The sequence below is a fragment of the Dermacentor silvarum genome, chromosome 2 (assembly GCF_013339745.2).
Source record: "Dermacentor silvarum isolate Dsil-2018 chromosome 2, BIME_Dsil_1.4, whole genome shotgun sequence".
Classification (NCBI taxonomy): Eukaryota; Metazoa; Arthropoda; class Arachnida; order Ixodida; family Ixodidae; genus Dermacentor; species Dermacentor silvarum.
In genome coordinates this window covers 171,302,113-171,326,499 of record NC_051155.1, presented here as the reverse complement: position 1 = coordinate 171,326,499, position 24,387 = coordinate 171,302,113, and the positions used below count along the sequence as shown (strand labels likewise).

At 44.7% G+C, this 24,387-nt stretch overlaps 1 protein-coding gene and 1 pseudogene across 4 annotated transcripts in view; one reads left to right on the top strand and one right to left on the bottom strand.

Moving 5' to 3' along the window:
* LOC119442109 (disks large homolog 1) overlaps positions 1-24,387 on the bottom strand; it is a 673,008-nt gene that overhangs the window by 116,613 nt on the left and 532,008 nt on the right. For all 4 annotated transcript variants that reach the window (XM_037706855.2, XM_049661898.1, XM_049661900.1 and 1 more), the window contains 3 exons: positions 23,578-23,814; positions 21,131-21,308; positions 4,608-4,686 (listed from right to left, as the gene is read on the bottom strand). In XM_037706855.2, coding sequence (XP_037562783.1) covers positions 4,608-4,686; positions 21,131-21,308; positions 23,578-23,814 — 494 coding nt within the window. The remainder of the gene's footprint in view (positions 1-4,607; positions 4,687-21,130; positions 21,309-23,577; positions 23,815-24,387) is intronic.
* LOC125943217 (uncharacterized) lies at positions 16,376-17,113 on the top strand (annotated as a pseudogene).

Genomic DNA, 24,387 nt, shown 5'->3' with positions numbered 1-24,387 from the left:
AATGTTTCAAAAGAAAACCGGAACTAGAGCGGAAAACGTAACGAACAAAAACAATCTGCCACGTGTTCAGTTTTCGGTACCGCTACATAGATGGCGCGAGGTACGCGACCGGTTGCCAAGTCGCACAGATTATCCGCCGCTTTTAGCGGCGCAGTACTCAACGGCGGTGTACTTTCGGTTTCGCGTTCCGAAAGTGCGCATTTGACTTCGAGTGGGCATTTAAGAGTGCACTTTTTACTTGAAGTGCGCATTTAAGCTCTTGAGGATGAAATAAATTAGCCCTGCGTGCGAAAGTGGCCTGAATAAACGCGAACGGAATATTCTGTTTAATTACGGACACTGATCAGAGTTGACGTAACAGCTCACATAAGTTCTCGCATCGGGTTTCGCACATATAAAATATGCTTCTGGTATTATATTTAGATACCAAATTTAGGTATTCAGCAGTTCTTGTAACTTTTCTATATATACTCATATATACAAGGAAACACAAAGTACCAAGTTTTATTTATAATTATACTAACATATGCAAACGCACGTAATATATGTAACTTTTACGCTGATTATACACAATATTTGAAGATGAACCGGCCCACAATACTTTTAATTCCACTGATATCACTGGACCGCCGCAAAAAACGGACTTTGCGATGACAAACCTCTCGTATGCGTGTTTTGTCATGTTTTCATATGTTTGCTGGAACGTACGCGGCTTTCCATGCTACCCTCTGGCGTTCCGTGGATCCCTGCAGCGACACGCACACACACGGTAACCGCGATGACGAAGCATGCCCGCTAGGGCCTATGCTGACCCGCCTTGCACGCCGGCTGCACAATCCTTCGAGCGCAATTCGCTTCAGCGCCGGACCAGAGCCGCGGGTCCATCTATATGTGGAAGCATAAATAAGCAAGCACCACGCGGTAGCTGCTGCGCAGGACAGAAAAGCGTCCGTGCTGACGTCATTCGGGAGACCCGGCTGCGCGGTTTGTCCGCTGGGGCGAGAGAGAGAGAAAAAGCGCCGTGTTTGTTTGGCGCCACTTCATAAACAACGGCTGCGCACGTCCGAGAGAGCATGAAGCCTTAACAAAATAAAATAGAGAGATGAGGAAAATGAGCAAGAAGATAACGGAGTGTGGCGCAACTGAATGGAACATATGTGAACCAGACTAGAATATTGTTCAGAATGTTCACATGCTTTGATAATGCCCCTGTGGCGCTAGCTTTTTTCGCGTAATGTGAAAAGCGTCCGCCAAACATTCGTGCTGTTGTTAGGTCAGCCCCAATATCGAGCAATATGCAGTACTGATCATACAAAGCTTCCATATTAACAATTCATGACGGCAGTCTCTATAGCTGACGACTGGAATAGCCTACAAAGGAGAGACGGCAAGAACGTGTGTACCTTTAGGTTTCACAGCATGTTCTTCGTAGATTGAATCCAAACACCTGAAATGTTACTTCAAATATAATGTTTACTTAAGGTATTGGTGTGCAGATCTGAATGACTTGTATGCATTCTGAAACTGTGTGGCTTAATTGTATGCACTTTTTCGTATGCCGGAGACGTTTTTCCCAAGCATGGAAAAAAAAAAAAAAACCTTTTATGTTGCACGTGTTGAGCAACAAAAAGCTGAATTGAGAATTTCTCAGGATGGTCTACAATTTTCTCAATTTTCTTTTGCTCTGAATATATTTGAGCAGTTCAATAATTATTAATAACTAATTATGTAATTCGGTGAAATACAAAAAGGCTATGCAACTTGCTGCAAGCGACAGCAAACAACATTATATTGGTTCTGCCCAGCTATGTAGTACATGCACATTTTAAAATATTTGCACAAGTTATGTGGAACACCCAGCATGCAGGCCATATTTGGGTCACCAAGTGGTGCCATTTGTACAAGATAAACAGGTAAAGATTTGTGGCACATTTCTAACTTAACAAGAAATCTAAATACTGCTCTCCACTATAATAATACCAAACTTATACAAAGGTATATTATTTAAAGAATGAAATTATAATCATTCTATTATTATTAACTGTATTGTGTTTTGTTGTTGCAAGGCATTACCAGTGGCGTATCAACTATTTCTCGAAAAGGGAGGCAAACCGTAAACGATCTGACCTCTCTCTCTCTCTCTCTCTCTCTATATATATATATATATATATATATATATATATATATATATATATATATATATATATATATATATATATTCATCCACTTTAATTTTGATGAATTTATAATTTACTTTAATTCAATTATAGTAAGTACAAGTGATTTCCCCTATGTTGTCCTTGCATGGTGTCTGTTTGTTCGCTTCTTATGCTATGATTGCTAAAAATTGGGCCCCTTGGTTCCCTTTCGTCTCGTTCATATATATATATATATATATATATATATTTAACAGGCATAGACCTATATATCAATTACACATCGTGAATCATGAGGGCCCAAAAAATTACTTGAATTTACATTTATTTCTCACAACTATATAAAACCTCAAGATGATACAGGGACAAGAAGCAATGAGCGCCTCACAAAGGTCCCTGATCCCGCCCAGCAGAAGCAATACAGCACACATAAAGGAATGTACAATTGCTACAAACAGTTTTAATAATTACACAAAGAATTGTACTTTGTGTTTTAGTCTACAGCATAAATGTATGGCTAGTTTAGGTAATAGTATTGTTGAGGTATACGCAACGATGTACAATGACATAAAATACTTGCAACATTCACAAAAAAAAAAAAAAAAAAAAAAAAACAGCAGATGTTTGCGACCTTGGAGAATTACTACCCGATTTCCCATACTTGTAATTATATCGCATACTTTAAAAAGTTGTCCATATGGCTGTTCAGTTTGAAAACTTGCCCGCATGTAATGCTTTGGAACACTTCTTGTTAGAAATCTTTAAAAAGGCAGTAATTCATCAACACACCATGTTACTTCGCCATAACATTTACCATGGTGTCCTCCCTCCCTCCCTTGCTCTCCTGAGGCCTCCGTTTGCCGGGATTATTGTTTTATTTTCGCCCGCTAAATTATCTGATAGGACTAAAACACACAGTAAACATAAATTCCTTCCTGCAGAATGAAACTAGAAAGAAGGAATAGGCACTTGCAGAGAGAAGGAGCATGCGAAAAGACTGGCACGAGCGAAGATACTGCTCCAGGAGAGCAGGCCTGGTCTCTACTACGGCCCCTACTGCTCCCCCGGGAAATGAGAGGGATATGACATTGCATTTTTTGCTTGCTTAGGGGGGTATGAGCGATTGCTGATGATGATAGTTTTTGCTCGCACACATGAAAATTTCACAGAACCCTAACAATAAAGAGGTTCGCTGTAAAAAACGACGACTCAGCAATTATTTACAAAGCTTCTAACTGGACCAGGAACGTAAAGATTCTGCCGCACATTGCAGTTACCATGCTCCCCCCCAGAAGCCTTTCTAAAATGAGTTTTGCTTCAATGTCATGCTCAGCTGATTCAAAGTTAAGCTTGGCAAATAAGCGGCCCCATGTAATATAAAGGTACATTGGTGCAGACCTGGGATAACCTTAGCCCTCGGGTGGGATCAGGTACAGCCTTCAGGTCAACTTGAGCCTATGCAGAGATGCACACAAATTAACTGTATATGCTTATAACTACAGGCACATAGATATTGTGTGACGGACTGCTTTCAACATGCTGCCTTACGCAACCATAATTTCTGCTCAAGTTGCGCTTCAATTTATGCCGAAATATTTCTTACGGAATTGCAAAAACAGCGGAACATTTACAGCACCGAGAAAGAACCTCAAGTCTGTTGAGTGCCCTTTTGACCCTTTTGTCGATATAAAAAAGTCAAAGCTTCAAGACAGGTATTTTTGTGCTGAAAAAATAATGTCATGCCACAGGGTTTGTGGGACCCATATGCATACGTTGACATCACTGCAGCTGAAATGTACCTCAGGAGCGCGTGTAACGGCTACAATAGGTTGGCATACTCACTCATGAGCACAGAGACATACCGGCTCCATGCATTGATATTACAGACGTGGGATACAGCGTGAGTGACAAGGTGTGATTGGACACGCAAGTATGAACTGGAAGGGGTGCTGGTGAAATTGAACGGGTGTGAGCATGAAGACGAGTGAGTGCCGGTGAATGACTCAACAAAAATCAGTGACGGTGCGTGAACAGACGTGATTATCAATGTGAGTGACTGTTGGCAAGTGTGAGTCTATGTGAGCACAAACATAAGTAAGCACTGGTGAACTTGAGCATTAGTGGGTGCTGGTAAGTCTGAATAAAAGCGAGTATGAATGTGAGTGAGTGTTGGCGAGTATGTGTGGGCAAGAAGTGGAGCCTGAGTGAGTGCCAATACGAGTGCGAGTACACATGAGTGAGTATATAGCCCGACAAAATATTGATGAATGAGTATGAGTGTCTTCTTATTGTGCCGACCTCTGAAAAGCTATCAATGTAAAAAATGCATAAGTTCCACTTCTCCATTGCACACTACCGGTTTCTCTCAGAAGGTGAATACTGCCGCCGTTGCTGCTGCTGGTTTGCACAATTCCTGCAAGTGAACTGCAAGAGACAGTGGCATGCACTTACCTTGGGATATCTTCGTCACTGGGTGCTTTGGAGGTGCTCAAATTCGTATCACTATGGTATTCCCCTAGGGACAGGTTCACTGCAACAAATGAGAAAATGAATTTGTCAAGAAATTAAAATGAAAAACATTATAAGCAATCCTGACTGCAGGCTGCCAATTGAATAATGGTGCCTTGAAGTGAATAATGGTGCCTTTAATAAGTTCAATATATGACCCAAGGCTGTGTGCACATTTCCCATAGGTGCAATACTTTTCTGCTCCCTATCATGTAAAATTTTGGTGTTTAACTGTGACATGCAGTGCTGTACACAAAAAGTTTAGCATGACACAGTGTCTGCTGTGAAATAAGAGAAAAATTTAGAATAGTGCCCCAAGGAAATACTGTTGTGTTGGTGTGCATGCCTACCATGAAAATGGCACTTGGGGTTCTAGGCTGGTCATGCTATTCTTCAGATATAGTGCGTTACTTCATACTTCCCTAAAAGCTTTGAACCAACAAACATTTCACCATCTATCAAAGTGACGGTTCTCACCTTACACAAAATATGGCCAGATTTGAAAGCAAACAGCAATGCATGCTTGTAAGCAACAAATGATATATGTTTTTTCCTTTTATATAACATCAATTAGATTACAATCTACTGCTGTTGTTAAGATTAGCTGTACACCATTAAATCTTGCAGAGCTAAAATGTGGCTTGTCGATCTGTCATATGTGTGCATAATTGTTGCTATCAGTGGAGGGAAATGAATTTACATCCAAACTCAAACAATGTGAACAGGATGATATTCTAATATTTCATAGTAATACTCAGCATTGTTATAAACAAACGAAGAAACAAACAAACAAAAGAATGCATATAAGTACCACAATGAGCAAACCATTTTCATTTCAAACTTTGTTATAGGCTCCATGCAAGTGGTATTCGATAGTGACCAGTATGCCATCTGTCACAGTGTCGCTGAAACACTGGGAAGTTGGGTGCCTGTTCTCATATAAACAGAAGCATGTACATTGCATGCAAGGACTGTTATTGTTTTGAGACAATTCTTTTTCGGAAATTGGCAAGCTGTTTGTGCAAACAAGGTATGAATGGTTTACAAAAACAGGCAGCAATGTTGAAGAAAAAGTGCGCATGCCAATGATGTTGCAGGCAGGTCTGCTGGAATGTGTATTCTTGCAAACCTGCCCGCAACAACATTGGATAGAAACAACTACTATGCATCAGGAGTTGCACATTTTCTGCCACTTCTTGTAGGGAATTCAGCATTCTCTAAATAGGTTTGTGCTCTCTTAATGAAGTAGACGAGCAGAAGCACGCAATTCTTTTTGCAGTGCTCTACTAGTGTAAAAGGAAATGGTGCAGTTCACCAAATGCATTGTGATGCACGGCCTCAATGTACTTTGACAAGCAAAACACATACATACTTGGAATACATCTGCAATCTGTGCAACACGCCCATTGTTTTCTGTGACACTATGCAATAGCACACTTTTATATCAGAGGCGCGTTTCATTTGGATGTGCATATTGTATAATTTTCTGCTTTTGCAGCTGCGGTTTTCACGGAAATGATGACATGTTAGGAAAGACAGAGTTATTACTAATGATCAGATAATAGCTTATATTATACGTACTCATCATGCTGGTTGCTTAATTATACAACCTGCATCACATGGTAAAACTCCTCAGTAGAAAGCATATCTGCTAGCATGCTTTAAAATTTTTTTTTTAAAGATTGAAGAAAAAGAAGGAATGAATGAACAATCAATGCAAGTGAAGCATTTCATTATGTGCCAGTTAGTAATCCATTGGACACAGAGAAGTGCTAAAGCATGGGCAAAATATGACACAAAAATCAAGCTTCTGTCCCAAAACCCACTGCATGGTGAGCTGTGTAGGAATTATCGATGGTAGTGAAAGAATGAAAAATGCAAGAATGCCATTGATGCATGGCAACATTCAGCCCTCCTACAGGCTAAAATTCACAGCTCAGCCATTATGACAAAGGAATGAGAACAAAAAAAAGTATGGTTGGTATTGTTAAGTAGACATATGTGTTGTGCCTGCAGGAACCTGCAACACAACGGCTACCATTGCAGCCCCTAAGGAGGCCCTCCCCAGGCCCCATTGCAAATTTTGGTTATATACTGGAAGTTGTAATGTGCCGTCTAGGGAGCATTTTGCCAAAATAAGTTATCAAATCGGCTCATCGTTGGAGGAGATAGACGAAATTAACTGTCCTGTTTCCATGTTTTCAGGAGGCAAGTGTCACTATCAAAACAGATGTTCTCCCCCTTTGCTTTGACTAGTGTTCGCAACCAGCGTTCCTTCCCTGCCTTCTCCCATAATGTAGCCGAGGAACTGCATTATATTCACGTGACAAGCCCCACATCCATTTTTCCCCATCTTCCTTTTTTGCTGTGCGGGGCATTTTCAGTGCCAGCATTGTGCGTCCCGCAATGGATGATTAACTGACGTCATGTGCCATGGTCGATGATGTTGCAAGCAGCCCATCATGCACAAAGGCATTTGTGCAAGTGACCGCTCTTCCTCTTTCAATTGAAGTGCAGCTCTCTCGAGAGGAAGACTGCACAGTCTTCTGTTTAAAATTTCGACTGCAGCCATTTAATACTTTGCAGATTCACAATCGCCACTGCATGATCTACGCACCGCGCCTGTTTGTTTGCAATGCTGCTGAGAAAGCTTGTTAGGCTGCACCGATAGCAGCATCACGATGCGGCGATTTCATACACTTAGTGCAACAGACATGACGTCAAAGGGTGATCGTTGGTTAAAAATTAAATCTGTGATAGATGTTCCCACAATATTGTGAGTAGTGCGCAAAGAACTATGGCATTAAATTTTACAACCATTTTAAGTACAGCCTAATTATCACACAACCCCGAGCAACATGTTGCAACCATGAGGACGATGCATCAACATGCCGAGCACATGGTGCACCAAAGGCTGCCTCACGGAAACTGTTGTAACCATAGCAGTGACATCATGGCCTTCCAGATCAGACCACTTGCCGTGATGTCGCTAAAGCCGTGGGAAGGCTATTAACAAGCCAAGCGTGCTTGGAAACCATGGTGCATGCCAACTTGGGCCTGCTGCTATTGGCGCCACCCTATTATGTAATGGGAGAGTGAAATGTGGCAGCTAAAGCCGCGAAGGTTTGACTTGAGGGTGACTGCAATATTGCCTGCATTCAAAATTTTTTCCAACTGATAACTTGAGTTTGTGTGTGTTAACTATCATTTTTCTTTTTGCTCTTTGGTCTTTCACATGCTGAGAATCATGGAGGAAGGAAACAACTGAGGAGGGGCCCTGACGTCACTCTTTGTGAAGCCAAGTGACGCCGGAAGGTGGCGTTGCTCCACCATCTTGTCGTGGTGGATTCTCCTCTCTTGTTTACATTTCTCGCGAAACCACGCTGTGCTGCGCGCAACCGAGCTGCTTGGATGCACGTGCTCCGCAGCGATCCTAAACCGAAAGATGTAATTGCGATGTGTCATCGCATTACTGTTGACGACGTCATGTTGAAAGAAGGTAATAATGAATTTCGCAAATTCGACAGTACGGTCAAACTCGCTGCTTTTACCGGCTTTTATGAAAATAAAGATGCTTTATCAGCCCAGCCAACTGAACTGTTCTCACCAACAGCAGGTACCGGTCGCTGCCCGGTTCTTGCATCTTTCGCGTAGTCTGTGGCCATTGCCGTGGTGCGGAACATCGCGCGGTACATCGTACACCGTTGCATGCGCATTGATTTCACGTGTTTGAGTTCCTTCAGTCCCACCTGGTCACAGCAACATCCGGGGTAAAACAGCGGAATTAGATAACACAGCGGAACAACACACAGAGACTAATGCAAACCTGTCCACAGGACGCCTTTGCCACGGTACGAACTATGGCGCAACACGCATGAGCGCACACACCATAACAAAGCGGCCATTGTGCCACGACAACATGGCCACTACAGCGGAAAAATCGTGAGGAAATAAAGAAAGATACCATGACTACGTCACCATGACTACGTCACTTCCTCCACACTTATCTCGTAGCGCGCAGAGGGGGTAGGGCCTCTCCTAAGTGTTTTCCTTCCTCCGTGCTGAGGATAGCTCTAGAGCAAATATAGTGGTCTGAAATGTGTTGCAGGGCCCATTAATGCAGGGCCCACAGCATGCTCCTTGAAATGCAGCACTCAGATATGTGCAGAGATTGACGCTATGCTAGACACCTTAGTGCATCTAATTCACGCTTCAAGAACTAGTCGCATTGCTTAAGTGAAAAAATTGGCGTCGTGAAAGGGTTCCAATGTGAAAGACAAACCTGCTATGGTAAAAGGCTACTATCTACCTACGTCCAATACAACTGATTTACAGCTTTCACAAAACTGACATTTGGCCTCTTATGGTGGTTTACTCCAAACAAGCAAACCCTAGGCACCTGTCTCTACACGTTAAGATTTTATTATTCAAGCAGAATAATTTTTTACATCCCATACATTTTATAAACACCTTGCTTATGCCTATGTGCCTGCCTTTACCGTGCTGTACTGCTGCAACACCTTATTTCAATGATAAATTATTGAAGAAGGTGTGAATAACATACAAAAGGTATCATGGTTCATAGACAAAGAAAAAAAAATAGTGCGTAGTGTCACCTGTTTCGAGAAAAAAAACTGCAACTTGGTAAAAAAGCCCCACTGCTGAAATGTGCTGCTGCAAGGAAACATTCCCAGTTTTGAGGACACTTGTCGCCTGTAGCACTGACTGTTGTTGCTTCATACCACTACCAATCCACCACACAGAGTGATGCATCGTCACTGGCACACCTCCTTGCCACTGCACACGTTCTCTGCGCACACTTCGTGCGCCTATAAAAAGCCTCTTTACCAATAAACGTTGTTTACTGTTGTACGCTCGTGTCTGCACGCTTCAGCGGCAACGAGGGTCGTCGCTCTGCGACCATGGCTGCGCACGGGGGATGACCACCATCTTCTGATGAGGAGGCGGACAACTGGGAGGCTTACAAGCTGCGTTTGGAAGCATACTTCGAGGTTCACGGCGTCACGGACAGGAAGAAGCGCAGGGCGATTGTGATCACTGCTTTGAGCACAAGGACAATGGATATATTGGCTGCGCGCTGCGTGCCGGTGAAGATACAGGACCTGAAATACGACGATGCCGTGAAGTTCCTCGGTGAGCGATTTGCTCCGACATGTAACGAAATTGTAGAATCGTACAAGTTCTTAACAAGGAATCAGCTTGCAGGAGAGTCTGCAAACGAATTCATAGTGGAGATACGAAAGATTGCAAGCAGGTGTAATTTCGGTGATGCCCTCGACAGGATGCTAAGGGACCGCATTGTCTGTGGGCTGCGCGACGTGAATGTGCGTCGGAAACTGTTGGCAAAAACGGAAGTCACGCTGAGGGAGGCGGAAAAGGCAGCACGCGCTGCAGAGATGGCGGCTGCAAATGTAGACGAGATGGCGAGCGCCCAAGATACAGGCAACGTGCACGCTATGCTTATGATGAAGAGGAAATGCCAGCCAAGCAGATTTCCGTCACTGCGAGAGGCTGCGAACAGGCAAGACAGGTGGCATGAAGGGAAGCACATGCTGCGGCACAAGTGGTCATACAGCGGGAAAATGCAAGTTCCGTCATGCTAAATGTTTCAATTGTAAGAGGCAAGGGTGTGCCAGCAGCACCAGTATCAGCAGCACAGAGTAGCCCACTGTGAAGGACAATGGTCGGACAATGACGACTATGAACAATTCCTGCTCAACTTGCGAGCGGCGTCCGTGAACATGGTTCAACCACTTTTTTGTACCATGGAATGGAATGGCGTGGCTCTCCGAATGCAAGTAGACACAGGTTCTCCTGTAACGATCATCACATGGCCCACCTACACCAAGTAGCGTCACCTCTGGTCTCTGCTCCAGAAGACTACCTTGCAAGTGACCTGTTTCTCGGACAACTTCCCATGAAGGGTCAACTGAACGTCTCGGTAACATACGGCGGGACCACTCTGGAAGCTACCTTGGTAGTATTGGGATGCTCTGGGCCTAATTTGTGCGGACGGGATGTCATCAAGGCCTTCGAACGGCACGGAAAGCAGGTGCTTGCCGTCGGAATCAAGGCCGCCCCCGGTAAGCCGTCCTCTTCTAAGGACGCGTTACTAGTGCGGCAATTATTAGGCGAGATTCAAGATTTATTCTCTGAGGAGCTAGGTGTAATTAAAGGGCCACCCCTTGAGTTGCGCTTGCGCGAAGGTGCCGTACCTCGTTTTCTTAAGGCGCGTGCCGTGCCTTATGCAATGAGAGAAGCAGTAAGCCGAGAAATAGAACGTCTCGTTGAGACTGGAATTTTGACACCAGTTGCTTGCTCTGACTGGTAACGCCCCTTGTGCCAGTAGTAAAAAAAAATGGGTCAAGAAGACTTTGCGGTGACTTTAAGGTCACAGCCAACGCTGCGTGCTACACGGAAAAACACCCGCTACCCAAAATCCAAGACATCTTCGCTAACTTAAGCGGAGGTGAAATGTTCTCCACACTCGATCTAAAGGATGCTTACAGTCAGCTGCCGCTAGATGATAAAACAAGGAGGCTTCTAATGGTTAACACGCAAAAGGGGCTATTCTGCTTCAACCACCTCCTTTTGGTGTGGCGTCCGCACCAGCCATTTTCCAGAGACGCATGGAAGCCATTCTTCAAGGAATACCAGGCGTTCAAGTCTACTTGGATGACGTTGTAGTGGCGGAGAAACAAGATAACTGCGATAAGTTGCGTGAAGTTTTCCAGAGGTTTCGTGACTACGGCGTGAAGCTTCATCCAAGCAAATGCAAAATACAAGAGAAAGAAGTCGAGTTTCTTGGGCACCGCATATGCCTAAAGTGCAGAACATTGAAGCTGTATCGGGAATGCCAAGGCCGACGAGTGTGTCTGAGCTCCGGTCATTCATCGGCTTTGTCACCTACTACAATGCATTCCTTGGCAACTTGGCAATGGTGCTTGCACCGCTGTATGAATTGTTAAAGAAAAACACTCGTTGGCAGTGGGAGCAAGGCAAAAAGCCTCGTTCGAAGCAAGAAAACGCCTCATAAAATACACCAAGTTCCTCACGCACTATGATCCAGGAAAGCCCCTCGTGTTAGAAACAGATACGTCGTCTTACGGCATCGGCGCTGTGTTATACCACCGGGTCAACGGAGAGGCGAAGCCAGTCGGCTTTCGCTCGTGCACTCTAACTGCCGCAGAGCGGAATTATGCACAAATTGAACGTGAGGCGCTGGCAGTGGTCTTTGGCGTGACCAAATTTCGGGAATACCTACTGGGTAACACTTTCACGCTAATTACAGACCCCAAGCCACTGCTGCGACTTTTCAGCCCAGAGAAGCCCGTACCTGTGCTGGCAGCTGCGCAAATTCAACGTTGGTCTTTACTGCTCAGGGGGTACACCTACAAGATCGAGTACAAGGCAGGAAAGACTCTTCAGGCAGCAGATGCCCTGAGCCGCCTTCCGGCATGCTGCCCGCACGATGCCAGTACCGTGGAGTTCATCAACGATGACGCCCATGAGTACGTACTTTTCGCTGAACAACTTGACACCACGCTGATGTCATCAAGTGATTTGGCCCGGATGACAAAAGCAGACAGCACCCTGAAACAAGTAGCTAGCTATATTCGCGATGGCTGGCCTAGGAAATTACTGGGATTAAATCCAGACTTGTGTGCATTTTTTTTTCAAAAAACACGAACTTGTGTGCAGTAATGACATTGTCTACTGGGGCCATCGAGCAATAATTCCGGTCGCCGTGCGGAATGCCGTATTACGCATGCTGCACGACACGCATCAAGGAATGACGTCAATGAAGAAGCTGGCGCGGTCAATCTGTTGGTATCCGGGGCTGGACAGGGACATTGAACGTGTTGTAAACACTTGCCCTGTATGTGTACAGTGTAGCAGCATGCCACCTGCCAAGGAGCCTGTGCTGTGGCCGGAAACTGGAGAAAAGTGGTCAAGGGTGCACGTAGACTATGCCGGTCCGATTGACGGACAGATGTTGCTCATCGAAGTTGTCTCGCATACGAAATGGATAGAGGTGAGCCCCATGAAGATAGCGAGTGCGGCACGTACTATCAAAGCATTTCAATCAATGTTTAGTAGGTTTGGCCTGCCCCGAACCGTGGTTTCCGACAATGGACCACAGTTCACTAGTGCGCAGTTTCAGTCGCTCATGAAAGAGAACGAAATTTGCCACCTTCGCACCGCGCCTTATCATCCTCAATCAAACGGGTTAGCAGAGAGGGCAGTGCGAACGACTAAGCTGGGACTGCGCAAGAATGCTAGCGGCACACTGCAAGGTCGATTGGACTAAATTTTCCTTTAATATCGCCGCATCCCTCTGCCCAGTGGAAAAACACCAGCCTTCATGCCACTTGGTTTTGAGCCTAGATGCAAGTTGGATAACACCGTGTCATGCCGCCCTTATTCTCACGCAGATACCGAGCACCCCAGAACAATCCGCCAAGTGGGAGACTCTGTTTGGTACAGGAACTACAGGACTGGAGCCAGATGGAAGGCCGGCGCATGGCAACCATCAAATCTGGAGATGGCGAGCTTCATCGTCGGCACTACGACCAGTTAAGAGCCAAGAAAACTAACAACTCGAGGTTCGCCGCCTGTGAAACAGAAATCAAGCAAGAGCCCGGCGTTGACGCACAGCAGACCGAAGCTGGGGAACCCGGTGCACCAGTGATCGAAAGCGAACAACCCTAGAGCCCAGGTGGGCCAGACCCGACTAGCAGATCAGATACGGATGCCAATCGAGTTACAAGTGACATTAGCGACGCAAATTGTGATGCCAATAAAGATTCCGATCCTGGCGAGAACATGTTACCCAGGTCCACCACAAACCGCCGTCCGCCAGAAAGTTACCAGCCTTGAGGGGGAAGAAGGCTGATGCATCGTCACTGGCACACCTCCTTGCCACTGCGCACATTCTCTGCGCACACTTCCAGCGCCTATAAAAAGCCTCTTTACCAATCAACATTGTTCACTGTTGTACGCTCGTGTCTGCACGCTTCACAGAGCCTATAGGTTTGCTTTATAGCCACTGTGGTACTGCAACTGCAACATGCAAAGCATGACTGCAAAGCATGACTGCAAGTGGCGAACTACCGATGATATCAGTTCCGTCATAAGCCAAAAAATGTTGATCGCTTGTGACGAGCTGAGGTCGTCAAAAACCCTTAAGGGGTTAAAGTACACCTCAAGTGGTGTGATCATCAAGTCAAGCAGGGACGAGAGTTGTATTTTGGAACAAACGCTTTCAACAGCACTTCTTTGATGATACAATGGAACATGCAGTGCATCATCTTACAATACATCATACTGTAACTGGTGTGACTACTGTAACAGTGTTACCGTAAGTAGTGCCATCTAGTAGTGGCTTGTAGCAATTAACTGGCACATGGGTACCGTAATTACACGATTTTAAGTCGACTTCCTTTTCTAAATATGAAAATTTGAAATGGGGGGGGGGGGGGTTGTCAACTTGATTAAAACCAAAGCATGGAACTGCCAATAAAGACGACAAACGAGATATCAGGGATGCTATGGTGTGGTTAGAATTTTATGTTTTCTCTATGGCTCTAACCATAGCATTCGGCGATTCTGTGTGCTTGTTCAGAAGAATTCTTAAATTTTTAAAAAGCTGTTAGTATGCACATGGCGCTCACGGGAATGTCGGTAGTTGATGGAAGGACCTTTGTTCCAATCGTGGTGGCACAGACACTTGGAATGGTGGCACTTTCTGGGAGTATCGATAGTTAATGGAAGAGCTGACACTGCATTTCTCTTTGGTTCTTTCTTTGATGTGTTTGACTGTTGGCCATGTTATGCCATTCTGTCTTGTGAATCTTCAGGGGTTCTTCGGGTCCGATAAGCATACGGCGCTCGTTTGTGGCAACGTTCAAGAGAGCTGCCATTGTTTATGCCGAAGAAACAAACAACTGTGTGACCAGATGCAAATTCGACAATTCTGAAGGGGTGGTGTGAGAGTGGCAGTTGCAACGTCGCAAAGATTTAAGCTGTGATGGCAAGCGCAGAGGTGTCCATGGGCCTAAGTCGGGACACTTTCCGGAGCTGGAGGGCAAGCTTGTGGCAGAAGAAGTGGTTCTATATGAAGAAGGAAAAGGTTCGCACTACCTTCTGCAGCCCTTTAGGGAGCAAGCTTCCGTGCCAACAGGGGGGGGGGGGGGAGGAGACGGTGAAGATGTCGCCATGGCAGAAGTGAAGCGAATCAGCAGGTGGGAGCCCAGTGGGGGCTGGCCGGAGTGGGGGCCCTCGTCTGCAGGTGACAGATCAGTCACAGGCAGCTAAGGAAGGACCGCATGGTTTGGCAGACCTCGAAAGCTTGTGGTGCAATTGGGAAGGCTTGCAGTTATTCCATTGTTGAAGGCACGCTGCAGCCTTGCCAAAAGCCCCGTCGAGTCAAGGAATTCGACGACGCTGAGCAGTGCCGAAAGCTAGTTGCGAAGGGGGAGAAGAGGATGTCCTCCTCTGCCAGCAGGAAGCCCCAGGTGGCGGAACGATTGGTCCCTGCCAGTGACATGCATCATGGTCATGCAAAAAGCCTGGATTTTCACTTCAGAGGCGGGGATACCCGGGACAAACTTCAGAGCCAGTAGCGCTTGGGCATCGAAGTTTATGAAGAGAGCAAGTTTCTCTCTGAATCATTGCACCAGTGTTCATATGAGATAAACAAGGAGAAAGACCTCATCTTCCATGGCCAGTTTCTGAAGTTCTGCAACTCGTGGCAATACTGCTCGGCCAGACAGGCATTGCTGATGAAACTCCCAAGTATTTCAACATGACAAGCAACACTACAATGATTGTGAAGGGAGCTCACGAGGTGAAGTTCCTCACAGCTCGATTTGAAAAGCTTTGGTTTACGGTCATGCTGTAAGCTTGGCAGACTGCCAAAAACTCGGCCCATGCTTTGTCTTCAAGCGCAAGACAATGCCTTTGGAAGCATTCCTCAAAGATGTAGTTGTGCAACTCAACGAGAAAGGCTAGATGACGGATGGCACAGTGGTCAAATGGTATCGCTTGGTGCTGCTTCTGAAGCTGGAAATATCCCTAAAGGACCACATTCCCGACCTTCTCATGTTGGACTATTTTCCAGGTCACCTCACAGCTAAGGTGAGAGCAGAGCTGCGGAAAAAGCATACAGACATGCTCGTGATTCCTGACGGTTTGACGGGGCAGGTGCGGGTCTTGCCTTTGGTGTGAGCAAGCCTTTTGAGAACTTGCTCCGCCATGAGTATGAGTGGCTGGCGGTGGAAAGCAGTGAACTTATGCCAACCAGGAGAGTGAAAAGAGCCTCCATGATGGCTGTGTGCGGTTGGGTGTTTTCGGCATGGGCGGCTGTTCCATGTGATGTCATGGTGTTGTCGTTTGTAAAGTACAGGATTTCACTGGACAATTACATGCTGTGGGATTGCAGCAGTGATTACAATGGCAGCAATAGTGAGGATGATGGCACAAAGGTGAGGACGAGTAGTCCAGCGACTAATAAATTTTCATTGAGCAAAGTGCCCACGGGAATAACTTTTTTTTATCTTTTGAGACTAGGTTTCTGTGTTAACTACAGTTGTATGCTGCAGCTGCAGCCATTAGATCAGGGCATTATTAGCACTTTCAAGTCCATTTATAAGCGTCGGCTGATCGACATTTTGCTTGTTAAACTCCGGATGGGCCAAGAGCTAAAGATAGACCTTTTGGGTGCCATTCAAATGCTGTAAGCCTCTTGGGATAACGTCAAGCAATTGACAACAGTTATCTGCTTTGGCATGCGGGTTTCGTTGGCCGCACTGAAGGAGCTTCCTAGGAAGCAACCGAAGAGGCAGGATTGGACGATATGGAAGAAGAATGCCAGCTCGAAGAAGCCTGGAGCATGTTGAGCGCTTTGTCGCTGCTGAGCCACAAAGCATGTGCATTGAAGACTTCGTTGGCGGTGACGACAGCACCAGAACAACGGCGGAGTTGAGGGATGTGGAGATCGCAGCGGAAGTTACTGCTGAGCAGCCAAATGAAGACGCTGCCGAGATTGATCCCGCAAGCACTGATGTTGCCCCACTCCCGATTTCAACTGAGGCTGTAGATGTGTTGGCCCTTGTACGCCGCTACTGTGGCACAATAGAAGGCACCGGCCTATCGCTTGTGGGATTGTTTGGGCTATGTTGAAGACGCCGTGGTTAAGCACGTGGTTGCCAATAAGAAGCAGGCTACACTGCTGCAGTACTTTCAGTGAAATAAATAAATAAATATTTTGTTTGAAGCTTCAAGTGAGTATTTACTGTGCCACAATTGGTTCATTGATTATTTGTAGACATTTTTGACGCGTTTTTCATGTAATTTTATATGTCATATTCTGGCTATATCGAACTATTTCGTGATCACTGCGCTGTTCGATATATCGAGGTTCGACTGTACATTCAAACCTCAATATCTTTTCTGCCGATATCAGAGTGTATGCTTATAGCAAATATCAGATATATAACCAAGGTACTTTTTTGGCAGTATAGGAGCATCGAACCATTTTGCTCTACTTGCTACAGTGGAGCTTGAAGTGTAAGGGCAGCAATGGACAACAAAGACTTACGCTGAGCAATATGCAAGTTACTACTGTCCAAACCTCCTAATGCTTTTAATTTGTTTTGTTTTGAATTTTCTTCTTAGCTGAGCTCTAGTGAAGCAGGCTTTCTCTATGGGGAAGCCACCTAGCACCCAGACAGTTGAAAGCTGCTTGAAAGTACGAAAGAGGCTTGCTCTTGAGGAAAAATGTTTTCCATTCTGCAATGATTCCTTCACGCCATAGGTGCAAAACATTTCAACCAACCCTTGTATTCTCGACTCCAGAAATTCATGCGACACCTATCAGTGAGCGCAGAAAACATCGTAGGAAGGCTGGAGCAGATGCTCAGTTCATAGCCTCTGTAGCCGTAGTACTGCGATCAGGTCCGCTTATAGAACGATGGAGTTGCCACCTAAGAAACTGTGCATGGCCATGCGATTTTGTTGCGTTTTGGAGTGTTCATCAGCCAGATAGAAAGAAAACTCTCTTTACCTTCAGAAATTTCCTCGTGCATGAAAAAAATGGCACCGAGAAGCCACATGGATTGGGGATCTCCGCATTGCAAAGCTGTGAAGACCACACTGGTTGTGTGTTCTCGGCATTTTGCTCGATACAGTCTTTTTTTTTCTTTCAGGCGAGGATCGCTTTATTCTTAAAAGTGTGAAGAGAATGTGAACCTGCTGCTTGTACGACACTTTCAGTAAAGTGCTGCGGTGAACTTCAGCGAGTTTGCGTTGAGGTTGTTAGCCATCATGGTAATGTGCATTGTATGTGAATTGCAACGCATAGTTTCATGTGAGAGCCAGCATGGTAATGCATTTTGTGATGTAAATGTCTCCACGGCACTCAAATTTTTTTTGAACGAGCCTGTTATATCGAATACATGCGACGCCACCACGTATGGTACTTACATCATCGAAAATAGGAACAGCAGAGTTTCTGGTGCTCCTTAGTAAAGTCGGTAAATTATTTCGTTTAAGCACGGCACGTACACACCAGCATGAAAAATAACTCTTCAGTTGCATAACAGTACGCCTTCTTTGCAGCCTGGACACGCAACCTGATTAATCAAAGCAAATTACCATATTTTCCGGTCTATAACTCACACTTTTCTATAAGATGCATCCCCCTCAAAATGGCAGTTTTTCTGGAAAAAAACATATATAAGTTGCACTGGTGTATAAGACACACCTGTGCATTCGGCAAGCGATTAACTGAGATGCAGTTCCAAGCCGCTGTTTCTGCCGCTGTTATGACCGGCTTGGAACTCTGCATCTCAGTTGTGGGAAAGCAAACCTGCGCACGTTCCCGTGTCGGGGCAATTATCTTCATCCGCAAGAGGTGGTTATGATTTTCCTGGAAACAGTACCTCTCAAATGTGGGAAACAAGCCCGAGCGCCTTTCCTGTGACGAAATAATCCCCTTCATCCCCGAGAAAGCGTCACACCTGCACGACCTGAGCAGACGAAAAAGGCGAGCTACCAAGGGAGAGGACCCGAGGGAGAGGAGGTCGTCAACTTGACCACCCGACAGAGGACTGACACTTCCACAAGTTCCCCGAAGGAGACATCGGCTACCACAAGACCACGAGGGGTTATTTAAGGCCGTCCGGGCCCCCCTGTTAGACAGAACCGCTCGAGACTCGGATATGGTCAAAACCATGTACCAATGAAGTGAATACAGTCTTTTCTATTTTTCATCATCATGATGCCCGCCTTCATCGTCGTCTCCTGATTCTTGCGGGGACGACCCACCTCACCCGGTCGAGATTATATCACCGCCGCTTGTGTTGCTGTTCCGTCCTTGCACGGTGCTCGGGAAGATCATGAGAAGAACGCACCCGGCACCTCAATAGCGGGCACAGAACCCGTAGCAATTAAATCAACCACGCGCTACGCGTGGCCATAACATCGAATCTGATTTTGACGACTGTTTTTCCGAAAAAAAAAAAAAAAAAACGTTCATAAGTGTGCTATAAGACGCACATACGAAAAATTCTGAAAAAAAAAGCGCGTCTTATACACCAGAAAGTACAGTAGTAGGCGCTCATTTGACAATATGTAAATATCAAAACAATGGTATCTCATATCAGCATCTGAAGGAAATAGGCGTTTCGGAGGTATCTCCAGCACAGGTATCTTGTTTTGGCACAGTCCCAATGAACCACCGATATCCTATGAACATTCAGGTCACCTCCTTTGTCCACCTCTCATCATAACATCTAAAGGATGTCCTACTAACATGTATTCTGCAAATATCAAGTAGCCAACGCCTTATTGATGTTCATTCTACTTTAGAATTAAGACTCCTTATGGACATAGAGTCGTCATAGAGATGTACGTGCTACATCATATCAGTTGGCTACATTAAGTTTTATTGAAAATTTATTTAAGATGCCGTAGCGCAAAACAGGGGTAATTGGAGATCGCAGGGAGAGGCCTTCGTCTTGCAGTGGACATAAATATAGGCTGATGATGATGATCGGTAAGGGGATACAATTAAAGTTTTGTAGTTAAATTTCTATTTAACTAGATCCAAATTCCCCCATTCACATTGAATGTGGCAGTTATAAATTTTGCAGAAGTAAAAGGCGGAACCACAGGCTTGGGTTAGACAGCGAAAGTTAGTTGCAAACCTTGATAGAATTTTTGCCCCGAAACGTAGTACCCGTGGCTATGGCATTACGTTGCTGATCACATGACATCTAATGTATGTTGTAACAACATGACAAAGACTTTTTGCAGACCACACATGAATAGTTGACCCCCCAGAAGCCTTTTTTTCCGCCCAGATGCAGCCGCCAGGGCCCAAGGTCTCCTGGCCGCCTGACCAAAAGTGGACTCTCGCACGCTGAACTTAAGCTCTGTGTATATGGTGCTAAATAAATGGTTTTCCTCCTCCTTCCTACGAGAGAAATATGTTTTCTCATTTGTTCAAACTATAGTTCAAAACTGTCATGTCTGCATCTCATATGTATACCTACCATCTCATATGTATACTCTGCCTATTTTCCGACACAATTTACTTTTAAAACGTTCGGTAATTTAATATGCTCAGTGTGCTAGGCGGGAGGTCCAGGAGAATGAATACGCTGCGCATCCTCGTCGGGGGCGTGTGCACTAATGCGTGCACGCGATGTATCTGACCTTGCTATGTGGGCGTTCTGCCACACAGAGTCTGCTGCAAGCATTATATTCAATTTGTCCTTGATAGCACATCTACTGTGGCATCTACAAGTATAGCTCCTAGCGTGAGCTGGAAAATATCCGCTAGATATTTTATAGACCTGTGCATGCTTAATGTGAGCATCTATTGGAGGACACATATGTCCAGCTGCAATATCTTTACAATGTTACAGCAACATAATCTGATGGGTCTTAGATTATCCATGGCATGTATTTGTAAAAACATCATGTTCTTTGGACATTTATGGAACATGGATTGTTATCTGGGGTAAGATTACGCAACAAGTTATTGAAGCATATCACCTCTTCAAAAACTCAGACGATTGTGTCAGCTGTTCCTCAGTTGCACTATTCTCCAAGAAAGTAGACTTCTTGCAAGGCACATAAATTGCATTGCTGTACACACTTTTGTCATTCTTTGTCTGGCTTTCTGCACATGCATGACCTGTGTGAATTTTCTTTAAAACCTGTTTATTTAGATAGGCTTTAATAAAGTTTTTCAGTTGTTAGTAGTGCTGTTGTCTGCCTTCTTTTGTGTTCTTGTGTGCTACCCAATGCACCATGATGAATAAGTACCAACTATCAGAAATTTCAGTTCTTCCCTCCTGAGAGGTGTCATGTGCTGTGCACGAGGTGTCAGTAGCCAATTGGTCAAAAAAGTGATGTTGATGACCTAGAAAACTTACGGGGGGGTGTTCCAAGGCGCGTCTCTTGCACTGGAGGCGGGGGAGGAGGAGGCAGGGAGTGGTTGATGAACGAGAAGGGCTGGCTCTTGACCACGGTCAGGATGACGTGGTCGCCTGTGTTCTTCAGCGTCGCCACCGCTTCCTCGTGGGTGACATTTTCCAGGTTGACGTCACCCACCTGCACCGGTTGCATGGTGAGAAATAAGGAGGAACAAATTACAAAACCAAAGAACAAATCTTGGCAAAATGTTTTGCATGGCAACAAGCATACACAAAAGATGGCCTGAAAAGTTGAAGGCAAGAAATGAATCCAGGATAACTATGCTAAATCCATTTTATATTTTTATTGAGGTAAATAAAACACACCCTGAATGAGAAAAGAAGGATATCCATAAAAAATTGGCAACTACATGACAAGATCACCATATGGTCACAACACAAAGCAGCCTATGAAGTTGGCACTCATGCCGCTTCTTCTCTCCACATACATTCTCTTTATGCTGTGAACATGAATGTATATGAAACAGCCAAGCTTCCTATATAGCTAGCGCTGCCCTACCATGCAGTATCAATAGTTTCGTGCAGGGTTTCATGATCTGCACCTGTAGCCAATTCAATCAGTAAAATCGGTGAACGAGTTATGCATAACCAATACATATATAAAACCCACCGCACGCTGCAAATAATAACATAAATTGAGAACTCAAGTTCATCTAGCAGAACCACATAAAGAAGTCCTTGAGCAAACGATTGGATTTTTAGAGACAGAAAGAGTGAAGGATTAATAATGGACAAAAAGTGAAGGGTGACGAAAAAACACAGCTAATGCTGGTGAAACAAAATCAGGATGGCCCCTTCCAGCCAAAAGAAATGAATGTGGTCATGTTTCTTCCATCTCACCAAATTGCCTTGGGCTTGAACTTGTTTGCTAGATTTTAGCATGTGCACAATTTAAAGAAAAAAACTTAGTATTTTCATATTCATGAATCTTGTTTCGGTGGTCTCAAAGGTCGCTCTTTCTTACTGGAACACATAGAGTTGTGAGTTCAATGCAAAGCATGTGGTTTGACCTGTTAAACAATGATGCTCATTCATTTCAGATCATTACACTCTTTTGACACATTGAGTAGCATTTTAAGACATTTGTTGCCATTTCAAGTACTGTTGCTAGCTTTATGAAAGGGAACATATGATTGCGTGGCAGATGGCCTCTCCTGGCATCAGTAACAGTGTGCTGTGGACAAAACTTAAAGCAAGGAGAAAGAAAGAAGCGAACTGCAGGAGCATGTATCGCTGGCCTGGATAGTTCAACATGACTTTTGAGGGCAGAAACAGCACATAAAAAGGTAAAGACAGAAGAAAAGAGAATACACACCATGAAGCTATTTGCAGTGTGTTCTCTCTTCTTCTACTGCCATTATTTTATGCACTGTTTTTACTCTCAAAAGGAGTGAAGTTGTCGTCTGATGGCAACCCTTACAAGTACACAATTGCTTTGCAGTGGTTTTTTGAGTAAATCTGAGTTCTAACTCAGCCTCAGCCCCTTCACTTATGCATACTGCAGGTGGAGTACTTCAAATACATGTATGCCCTTGTTAGAAGTGATTTGTGTGCATTGAACGTGCAGAGGTGCATTTCTAGGGCGAGTGCCTGGTCTTACTTACAACCTGAAGTGCGGCCATTTTAACTTTGCAAACATATTCTAATCATAACTTTGTGGAGTAGTGCACATCATTCATGAAGGCCAGCTAGCAATATCTGCACAGACATGTTTCACCAGCAACTAGCAAGTAACCACCTCTCTCTCGCTTAGTGATAGCTCATCTGTGAAGTAAATAAAGGAACAGATTGGATTGACAAGGCTTATCAGGCCAAACCCACTTGAAGCTGCATACTGTCAGCATCAGAGCAACACCACCAAGTGCATTCAAAACATCCCCGTTTCAATACCACATTCAAATCGTAATGTTGGTCATGCCACTATGCAGCAACACAGACTCTTTGGTCATTTTACAAAGTCGTGTACACCATCATTTCTCTCTTCTTTATTCTCTTTTATTTTTAAATGCAATGTTATTAACTTCTTTTATAATCAACAAATGGTAAAGTTTGCCATAACATGATGTTCAAGAATTTGAAAGCAATGCTGCCATCCACTTTCTATCTCACTTTCTGGCTTTCTGAACCGGTACGACAACTGAATGTGACCTCACCACTAGTCTATTAGTGTAATAAACCAATCTAGCTCAACCCGATAATCTATCTTAGAGTTGCTTCTAGGTCTGTAGCTATATGCTATTTATTGAAAAGGGTTGCTTTTTCATTGACCCATTGTCTGCATGGCAACCCCAGCTCAGTTGTGTCCCGCCATACTGGTCAACACTCTGGAGAGAGTGCAGTGCTGTTAATTTTCTAGTTTCCCAAAAGAGAAGGCAAACAGAGCTTACAGCAACCAGTTTGTCGCCAACTTCAAGCCGCCGATCGAGGTGTGCGGCACCACCCTCCATGACCTTGGTGACGTATATGCCATTGTCACCCGGCACATGCTGGTTGCCGATGCCACCGGCAATGCTGAAGCCCAGGCCCTTGTTGCCCTTGATCAGTTCGATCTCGACCACCTGCGGTGGCGTGTGCTGCTGCTGGCTGGCCCCCTGGGGTCCCGGATACCGCTGACGCTTCACCAGCTGCGCAAGGGATGGCCATGTCAGCAACATGTGATGACAAGTGTTACTTAGAAAGATGCAGAAAAATTAGGCAAATTTACACACTTTCAAGAAGAGAAAAAACTATCATGTTGCTGGTAGAAAACAAGAATCAACAGCACTTAGTGTGCTGCAAATTTGTAAATCAATATGCGATTTCAGTGGCTACTGTAAAATCATGCGCTCAAAGGCAAGACTGTGAAAACTGTTACTTTTGCGTGTACAATATAGCTTGTAAGTTCTGAAGAATGCTGCATTGTCATGATTCTAACAAGTGTTGCTAATTTGTTACATTATCGTTTTGCTTGTAACATAAATAGGAATTGCAGTTGTAACTACTTTTTATGTGTCTGCTCTGGTTCACTCTGATTACAGTAACCTAGTCTTCATACATACACTGCAGTAGCTATTCATATTAAACTCAGAAAATAAATAAACAGATTTCAACTGCTTGGAAATCAGTAGCTGCCACTCAAGCAAAACCTGCAGACATTTTGCTGAAGTGTTTGTAGATTGTTGTTTTTTATTACCTGTAACAATATGGGAAGTTTGGCT